Source organism: Choristoneura fumiferana, chromosome 14 (assembly GCF_025370935.1).
Source record: "Choristoneura fumiferana chromosome 14, NRCan_CFum_1, whole genome shotgun sequence".
Lineage (NCBI taxonomy): Eukaryota > Metazoa > Arthropoda > Insecta > Lepidoptera > Tortricidae > Choristoneura > Choristoneura fumiferana.
Genome location: NC_133485.1, coordinates 9752241 through 9762991, shown reverse-complemented (window position 1 = coordinate 9762991; position 10751 = coordinate 9752241). Strand labels below are relative to the sequence as shown.

The 10751-nt window shown below is 37.3% G+C and overlaps 1 protein-coding gene across 1 annotated transcript; it reads left to right on the top strand.

Moving 5' to 3' along the window:
• Nucleotides 1–2719: 2719 nt before the first annotated feature.
• Nucleotides 2720–3653, top strand: LOC141434982 (uncharacterized). The gene is made up of 2 exons (XM_074097477.1): nt 2720–3404; nt 3553–3653. The coding sequence occupies exons 1-2, from the start codon at nt 2720–2722 to the stop codon at nt 3651–3653; spliced, it is 786 nt and encodes a 261-aa protein (XP_073953578.1).
• The last annotated feature ends 7098 nt before the right edge of the window (nt 3654–10751 follow it).

The following is a 10751-nucleotide window of genomic DNA, read 5'->3' as shown; positions in this document are numbered from 1 at the left end:
TATGTCCGTCCCAGGGACTCAAACTATCTGTAGGTATACCGAATGTCATCTAAATCGATTCAGCGGTTGAGACGCGATGAAGTAACAAACAAACGAACAGACTTACAAAATTTCGCATTTATTATATTATTTTATGTTATTAGTGCGAGTGGGAAGTGGGATAGTGGGATAGGGGATATGCATGGAACAAAAAAGTTCTTTAAAATCATCATCATCATCCCCAGCCTATATACGTCCCACTGCTGGGCACAGGCCTCCTCTCTGAGAACAAGAGGCTTGGGCCATAGTTCCCACGCGGGCCCAGTGCGGATTGGGAACTTCACACGCACCATTAATTTCTTCGCAGTTTGTGCAGGTTTCCTCACGATGTTTAAAAAATATATTAATGTAATTAAAAACCGAAAAAATAAAACGAATGATGTAAAAATCATCAATATCCATACTTCCATACTAATATTATAAATGCGAAAGTAAACTCTGTCTGTCTGTCTGTCTGTCTGTCTGTCTGTTACGCTTTCACGCCAAAACCGCTGAACCGATTTGGATGAAATTTGATACAGAGATAGAATAGACCTTGGGAAAAAACATAGGCTATCTTTTATCGCGAAAAAAACGCTTTAAGGGGTTGAAATAGGGGATGAAAGTTTATATGTGGAAGTTCGTCGCTGTCGAAGATAAAACCATGAAACTTGGCATTTAGGCACTAATAAGAAATAAGTCGATATTTGTTTGAGCTTTTTTAAAAATTCGACCTGTGAGGGATGAAATAGGGATGAAAATTCATATGGAAGGTCGTCATTATCGAAGATAAATCGATGAATCTTTATTAAACTTCCCATTCGGCACGTGATTAAAGATAAATAGACATTTGTTCACGCGTTTTCTTTTAATTTCTCCTATGAAGGAGTGAAATAGGGGATGACATTTATATAAAGATCGTCATTGTCGAAGATAAATCGATGTTCTTTATGAAACTTGGCATTTGGCACGTGATAAGAGATAAATAGATATTTTTTCCCGCGTTTTTTTATTCTTCCTGTGGGGGTGAAATAGGGATGAAAGTTTATATGAGGTCGTCATTGTCGAAGATAAATCGATGGTTCTTTATGAAAGTTGGCATTGGGGCACTTATAAAAAATAAATAGATATATATTTGTTCAAGCGTTTTTGAAAATTTTACCTGCGAGGGGATGCAATAGGGGATGAAAATTTATATGGAACGTTGTCATTATCACAGATAAATCGATGAATCTTTGTGTTTAGGTATTCGATAAGAACTAAAAAAAATCGGTTAAATTCGACTTGGACTCGCGCATTAAGGGTTCCGTACGTAGGTATTTATGAATATTCAGTGCAAGCAGAGCCTATTTTAAGCTCATAAGCAAAATGTACGCAATGTGGGGTAATTTTAGATGGCTTATTGACATAGACAGTCAGACATGAAAAATTATGATTTTCAGATTTTTCTTATTTATTTTGCTATAAAAGAAAAAAAAATGCTAATAGAGCTACTTTTATACAAAATTCCAAGTTTCTAGGACAGCCGGAAGTACCCTATAACTTTTTCTGTCAAGGCGATTTGTATGGAAATACCTTTTTAATGACTAGCATTAAATTGCGTTAACTTAGAAGTTCAATTTTCTCACAGCTTCCGGGACTATTGACCTGAGTTTAGGTTTTTAATTTCAACTCGACACATACTCCGCGCGTTTACGGATAAAGGGTCTTGACAGACAGACGGACGGACGGACAGCAAAGTTCCTTTTGAGGTAGGTACGGAACCCTAAAAAACATTTGTTCCGGCTCTTTTCACATTTCGTCATTTTTCATACTTGAAAATATGGGGATGAAAGTTCGTCGAAACAAGTTTACTACTTATAAGTATATTTATCGGAAACATGTGTAGCTATGCTTAGTAAGAATGCCGTCTTAATTATAATCCTACCCTCCCTAACTTACAATAAAGGACGTAAGATGTCAAGAGTTCACTATGAAGAATTAGTCCTTTTGTGTTGGCAGGGTAGAATACACGTCGTTTTGCTAAAATGTGGCTACCCACAAAATATTTATGTTTTACCAAAGAATGAAAGAACAAAAAAAAAATATTTAGATTAAAGCAATGTATTAAAATAGGTTATTTTTCAGTAAACCGTAGAAGTTTCTATGTTCTATTATTCGCAGAATAGGTACCCTAAATAACTTAAATACTTTCCAAAGTTACTATTCCACGCGGACGAAGTCGCGGGCAAAAGCTAGTAGGCATAAATAGATATAATTATATAGTATATAAAGGGCGATAGATGACCAAGTGGGTTAGAGAACCTGACTACGAAGCTTGAGGTCCCGGGTTCAATTCCCGCCGGGGCAGGTATTTGTATGAATAATAAAAATGTTTGTTCTCGGGTCCTGAATGTTTAATATTGTTGAAACTTCATTGTACTGGCCATCAGATATTGTGTTTTTGCTTGACATTGATTTGATTTGTTGATAGACTTCAATACAAATTTGGTTCTGAGAATATTTGTTTTATTAGGTTATGGGAATTTTACAAATATTCCTTTTATAAGTAATATTCTTCTATTTTTGGGATTAGTTTTACCTTTTCAATTTGTGTTTTGCAAATATGAGTGTCCAAAAATTGGATCGCTTTAATATTGAAAAGCTACGCGGACTGGAAAACTGGTTGGTATGGAAATTCGATATAAACCTTCAACTAACTATGCATAAATTGCAAGATGTTGTGAAAGGCGTCGAAACTCTTCCTGTACCCCTAAAGAAAGACGCGTCGGCTGACGAAACTGCAAGTTATCAAAGGAAACTTACCCAGTATGAAGAACGCGACGCATTACTCCAATGTATCATCGGCTGTAGCGTCTCCGCAGAACCTAAACGCCATATACTCACTGCTAAATCCGGTAAGGAAATGTGGGATATACTTCACTCAGTATACGAGCAGAAGAATGATAGAAGACTAGACTTGTTGTATTGCCAGCTGTTCACTTACACTAAAGACGAAGCTGACGACATTGCCACGCACGTCTCTAAGCTGCAGGCATTATGGCAACAACTCAATGACGAATTAAAGGAAGAAGGATCTCTCCCGCAATCATTGTTGATGAACAGGATTCTTAACACATTGCCTTCAGCATATCTTGAGTTCAAGAATGCTTGGGAGTCCGTACCTAAGGAGAACAGAAGTATTTCTACTCTTATGGAGCGTCTTCGTCTTCATGAACAACGTCTTGAAGACTTGGATACTAGACCTTCTACTTCCACTTTTACGTCTGAAAATGCTCTTTTATCAAATAAGAAGAAAGACAAAGTCAAGTGTTCACATTGCAACAAAATTGGACATACTCACAAACAATGCTTTTTGCTGAAGAAGCTTAAGAAGCGGAATAAGGGTAACGAAGCCATTCCGAATGATGGTGATGCATTTCTATCTCGACTTGATAATTCAAATTCAAACTGGATAGTTGACTCAGGAGCATCTCACCATATTACGTCAAGCGCCAATTGGTTTAGAAGCTACACACCTTTCGATAACCCAAGAGCTTTACGACTGGGAGATGATCGAAATATGTATGCATATGGCCAAGGAACTATTGATGTTGAAATGTCGGTACAAGGTAAATGGAAACGTGCTCATCTGAATAATGTTTGGTATGTACCTCAAGCAGGACAAAATCTATTCTCAGCTGGTTCAGCATTGGACCATGGATATATAGAGATAGCTGACAAGGATAAGCGTGTCTTCAAAGATAAGAGCGGCCAAGTCAAAGCTGTCAGTATTAGAGATGGTAATCTATATAAACTTTTGATGAGAGTAAGGACAGTTAATGCTTGTGTTGTCAAAGAAGGAACAAGCCTACAGATTTGGCATAAGAGACTCTGTCGCCAAAACAAAAGAATGGTTAAGAAATTTTCGTCAGCTGAAGAAAATTCCTTCGTACCATATAGCGATGCCGACTACGCCGGAGATAAAGACACAAGAAGGTCGACTTCTGGTTACGTATGTCTGGCCGCAGGGGGAGCGGTGTCCTGGTCTTCAAAGACACAGAGATGTGTGACTCTTTCAACCACTGAGGCGAAGTTTGTGGCGGCCAGCCTTGCAGCCCAGACGGTTATATGGCTCAATCGACTTTACAAGGAAGTTCGAGGAATCGGGGTCATACCTACTGTTTATGTGGACAACCAAAGTGCTATTAAGCTTGTCAAGAACCCAGTGTTTCATTTTAAGACAAAGCATATAGATACGCGCTATAAGTTTTTGCGAGAGCTTCATCAAGAGAAAAAGGTCAATGTCCTCTACGTACCTTCTAGAGAACAAGTAGCAGATACGTTTACGAAAGCCCTATCAAAGGAAAGCTTTCTTAGAGCACGAGCCTCACTAGGACTGGTGAGTAAGCCTGATCTGATGCAGGGGGAGTGTTGAAACTTCATTGTACTGGCCATCAGATATTGTGTTTTGCTTGACATTGATTTGATTTGTTGATAGACTTCAATACAAATTTGGTTCTGAGAATATTTGTTTTATTAAATATGTATTTAAGTATGTATTTTATCTACACAAGTATGTTTATTCGTTGCCTAGTATCCATAGTACAAGCTTTGCTTAGTTTGGGACTAGGTCAATTGGTGTCAAATGTCCCAAGATATATTTTATTTTTAATATAATATGTCGAAAATCTTTAGGTATAAACTAGTGTGTCATCTTAACCCAAAAAATCAATGACATTCTCTTTTAAAAAACTTCACTGTTCAGAGCGTTTATACCTGCGGAGCCGGAGCTGCCAATGTTGCACTTTTGTTAGTTTTTCTCGATTATTCCATAAAAATTTAATGAAAATTAAAAATATGGTCTGATAGAACTCTTTATATAAGTAATGTGTCTACTCCAATAGTTATTTCGTCATAGACTTTTATATTGTTTAAAAACGAACAAATGCTTTGTAACTACCTTTTACTGGTAAAGTCTATAGTTCGGGTTGCGTGCTGGGATGGAAGAGATGAACAAAGTAGGTAGCTAACATTCTTTAATAACACACATGTATGTTATAAGAAAAGTTCAGAAGGCGGGCTAACCAGGCGGGAGTCGGGGCGCGTTGGTAGGCGCGTGGCAAGTAAGGTGGTTGTGTACCGACTGGCGTCCGTTGGCCGCGGGCCCCGCGTGGTTAGCTAAAATGCTGATCACACAATATGTGGCAGGGGTGTCGCCACATCACTCCCCCCCCTTTTTGAGAAAAATAAAATGTATACACAAAAAAACTTAGCCAAAAATAAAAACAATTGACAACTTGTAACCTCTTTTCATGACTGACTGTACTCTTATATTGTTTACGGTAATGCTGATGCAAATAAATCGACGCTGCGCTCATGTTTACGACGTTTGTAATATGATCGCTCTGTGCCCGCGCTGACGCTGCTCCACTGCTATGCAACGTGACTGGGCTGGAATGCGGCGCTTGTAGGTCCCGCTTGATCATGCTCTGACGAGAAAGTCTTCATGCCATACGCCTTTGCGGCTGTAATGACTTCATGAGCGACCTCTGCGTGTAATGGCATGACTCCCTGCGACGACACTCGACGGTGCAATGAAGATCCTCTAACCACACGCTTTGGCGGCTGTGATGGCTTCAAGATGGATTTCAAATGACACGATGTCCGGCGGCAATATATAACATCCTTTAACCACACGCTTTGGCGGTTGTGATGGCTTCTAGGAATGAGACGACGTTCGGCGAAAATATTTGCTGATGTAACGATATGTGTTTGTGTAAGATTGGTCCGGAACGGTGCTATCTTGCTTTTGCCGCTATCAGATAGCAGTTCGGTGGTCTGACTGCTCGACTGTTGAGGCTTTTACTTCTGAGGTCACTTTGTGGTTTCACTGAATTTAACCGCCTGGTTAGCTCACAAACGAATCTAGTTAGTACGTGTTCGAAAACGGGTCACCACTGTAACTACCTTTTACTGGTAATGTCTTTAGTTCGGGTTGCGTACTGGGATGGAAGAGATGAACAAAGTAGGTAGCTAACATTCTTTAATAACACACATGTATGTTATAAGAAAAGTTCAGAAGGCGGGCTAACCAGGCGGGAGTCGGGGCGCGTTGGTAGGCGCGTGGCAAGTAAGGTGGTTGTGTACCGACTGGCGTCCGTTGGCCGCGGCCCCGCGTGGTTAGCTAAAATGCTGATCACACAATATGTGGCAGGGGTGTCGCCACAGCTTATTAATGGTTTTGAAGAAAATAAAAGTCTATCACGAATAAATATATAAAAACAATTTTATCAGACCACATTTTTTTATTTTCATTAAATTTTTATGCAATAATCGAGAAAAACTAATAAAAATGCAACGTTGCCAGCTCAGCAGGTATAAATAAACGCTCTTAATACCTACTGCCATATCCCCACTGTTGTGCGTTCAAATGGTATTTTTTATCTTTTTATCCGCAAATGCGTCGCTCCAAGTTTTCGTATTCCGTGAATATTTTTCTGTAGCAATTCTATTCAGCGACTGAAGTGGACCTGGAAAATAGTTGCGGCTGTGAACCAAAATGGCTAAAATAGCGGTACCGTACTGTTTTTTCTGCCGGTTGTAATTTTTAGTGCTGCAAACCTGTTTTACTTTCAGAAAAGATGTGCAAAGAATTGTTTTGATACAAGTTACAACGTTCGACTTTTGCTGAACAATATTTTTACTGTCAACTTCTTGCCTTAAAGTATTTAAAAATAAATTCAGACGCGGGTTTTAGTTCTACTATTCTCTGTTTTCATAATGACGTATTTTGTTGTTTTATAGTATACAATTGTGTGTTAGTAAATATTTGAAAAATTCAGATGCATATTTAAATATACCTTAGATACTTTTCTTCTGCAATGAGGTAGTTGCCTAAAAAATTAGAATTAGTCGTCACTTTGCTCACCCTTGGCCAAAAAGTAACGTCTTATTCAATAAATTATTTAAAATGTTGGATATTTTTTGACTGACTGAGAATGACTTTATGTTTTGATTGTATTGATTTTGGTTTTTTCACTATTTCAAGGAGTGGCAGATTTGACATATTAATTTCAGCTTGATGAACTCCACACTCCTGAGAAAACGGTCTTCACAGATGGACAGACGGATAACAAAGTTATCCTATCAGGGTTCTGTTTTTTCCTTTTGAGGTACGGAACCCAAAAGATTAGACCAAAGCGGCTTGCACGAGTATTGCCGCAATATCGTTCAATTTTCGATAAATTTCATTAAGCCTCTGACAACGTGTGTTCCGATACTTGATTTAGTATTATTAAGCTGTCAGTTGCCGATCCCGGGGGCAGCACCGAACAATAGCACTCGATTACTGCGATGTTGGCTAACCTGACTATAGTTCGGATAAATTTAAAGTTGGATTAATCGGTTTACTTCGTTGCGTTCGGAGAACTGCAATGTGTTAGACTGGTGATGTAATATGTCTTGGGACTTACGATTACTAATTATCACCTCGGCGTTTCGACCACATTGCAGCGGCCCTGGTCACAAGTCGACTACAGTGTAGAGTATCACGTTCTTTTAGCCTTTTCCAACTACCCGCACTTGATTTTCTTGTACCCGACTTATTCACTACTGTCACATAGTCAGTGTACCTAATCACTTTGACATACAATACACGATATCCCGCGATTTATCCGTGTTAAACTTTTTCATCACACTTGCTCTTAAACAGTGTCGTAACATGCAGGCTACCTTGGTTGCAACCCCCCAAATAAAGCCCTCGATCTTAATGTGTCTGTCATGAAACCGAAGGTCAGTAAATGAGTCATTGCCCGTACTCATTTTCTTGTCATGAAGCCCAAGGTCGGTAAATGAGTTTGATACTGCTGCGCGCGCTGCTGCAGGAGCGCGCGCACGTCGGGCACATGCTGCGCCGCGGGAGGGTGGCGGGGAGCTGGCATTGCCTAGAGCGCAGTCAGCGGTATCGGCAATTTTTGAAAAAATATTAGTTTTTCTTTTACTAATATACAATTTTACTCGCAAATGTGATAAAAAATATTGTATGTGGCACGAGCGGTACTAGAATTACGAACATCGACTCATTAAAGCCCTCAGTTTTCGACTTCGGGCTTCTAATAGACTCGTTCGTAATTCCTTATTTAAGACACAATGTACTATTTCATCCTGGCCATTTTTGATACTGTATATGTTCACATTTTCGAATACTATTTCATATTCCTTTTTTTTGTCATCTACTTACACTTAATTCTTGTGTATGTGCCCGTAAACATGTATACTTCGTATTTTACCCAGCAACTCTACACCGTGTTATTTTTGATATCCGTTAACTTAAGGACAATCTATAGGTCTAAGACACTAAACTTACCGTTTAGTTTTTTTTAAAGATAATCAAGAGTTAAGATAATTAATTATTAGCAGTAAAACAGCGTAAAGGTCTTTAATTTATGTTTTTTTTCCAAAGTCCATAACTAATACGTGTTTAATTCACACAATACAATACAATACAAATATTCTTTATTGCACACCATAAATCAGTACAAAAAACTTATAATATAAACACTTAGATTCAGGTTAGGCGGTCTTATCGCTTAAAAGCGATCTCTTCCAGACAATGGGTACAAGAACTTATGGTTATGTCAAACAAAAATAGGTGGCGGAAACAGAAACCGAAAACAAGAACAAACAAAAAATTAATAATATTAAAATAAATACAAATGATATCATTATATAAATACATACATACAATATACTTATACAATACATATACTACTAACATAAAATAGCAATTTATCAGTATGTTATATTGTGGCATTGGTAGTATCTAATTAGGAAGGTTTAATTCTGTTTATTCTGAACTACCTCTGTACCTATTAAGAACACTGTAATTCGTTTTTTGTTTGGAATACCAACTCGTCAGGGCGCCCAAGATACAGGCACTGCCTAGTTTGGGGCCCGCTGACACTGTATCTGAATCAATAAAAACTTTTCATTTTTTCATTTTTTTTTTTTTCTAATTGTCAAAAAGGCCGTAATGGGAGAAAAGGTACACATAGGTATTTAGCAAAAGAAAGTTAAATATGTGGATTTTTTTGATGCCTCTCTTATGTATCACGTCAATGTCACTTGTCAAATTTGTTTATTTTACAATTTAACAATGAACGTGAAGCCACTATTGTGCAAGAAATAAAGTTTTTTTTTGTTTTCGAAAAAAAAATGTTGTTTTTTTTATTTCGCGAATGAGTTAATTATCAGGTAGTTCATTATCAATGAACTGAGTCGTCTGCCGAAGTTCACGGCTATCAAAAAAAACACGGTGTATAGTTTTCCTGCAAATATTCGGAGATACCTACATCGCGACGAAATTTCGACTATCATCGAATTACATGGAGAGGAGAGATTATATTCCGTTTTTAAGCAGGATAATAGAATCAAACTTAATTGCTTCATATCTGCCACTGATACTTGTCGTTGTCCGATCAACACAACCCATTTTTACTCGACTACGGCAAAGCCAAAGGAAGAGTAATGATTTTAGCAGTCTATGTATGTTTGTATTTTAAAACGTCTATTATTAAACAAAGATAATCTGCGCTGTTAAAACATGATACCAGAAAACAAATATTAAAATTCTTTACGGTAAAGTTCTCATTATTTATTTGCCCCAATACACACCGAAATTAATAATTAACAAACAAACGATTTAAACAATTCAGACTATTTGCCGCCGAACAGTTAGTTGCCATGGAAGTGGAAGCTTGTATCCGTATATCCCGTTACATTGGCGGGAATTTAATTTCATCCATCTGCTATTTACAATATCAATAGGTAGGTACAGTATAAAAAGGTAAAACTAGAATGTTAATATAGCTCTTGACTCGGTTTTCTTCGTTTTCCTAAAGTTTTGAATGTGAAAAAAAAACCGATCGTTTGTTTCGAATTCCGAATGACATTAGCAAACTACATATTTTCATTGTAGCATGGTGCGGGTGACAGCTGTCAATATCACAAGACTAGAGAGTCAAAGTGGCGACATTTTGAATCGAAAAAAACTAATGATTTAAAAACTTAATCATAATGAATGTCATCATTAATCGATTATTACGCTAATTTTGTGATGAGAATATTAGTGAAATCTAGGTTTGGAATATTATTTGCCAGTTAAGTTAGGTTAACGGAGTTGCAAGAATATTCGTTACTTACAAATTAAGAATACCGATAACTAAGGATCCATTAGTCCCATCACTAAAAAGTCTCTGGTGTTACGTTACATGCTACATTTCTTCACTTAATTGTGCTTTGAATTTTAATTGATTGATTAAAAATCTGATGGCTTAAATTTATTTCGTATAAATAATATAGCTTTTTTTTTAATTTATTCTCAAAACGCCAGTCATATTCAGGTTACAACTGAAATATACTTCCATATATTTAGAACGCAGTAACTTTTTTGAGTAAAACGAATGTGCATCAAGTGTCACTTACCAGCTAGAATGAAAGCACTGTAGTTTAAGTTTACCTGGGTGACCTATATTTACTCAGAATTTTTCACCGATGTGGATATTAAATAGTTTTCTAAAATAACACGCTGAGCTAAACCATGGACAAACAGTAACAGTAGTAATAAAGTCCTCGGTACAAAAATATTAGGCATTCTATTATCTTTTGTCAATCAAACAAATGAAATGTAATAAAATACTAACGGTTTGATCCAGGTTGGTCGAAAAATAAAGCTATTATTATTAATTTTTAAA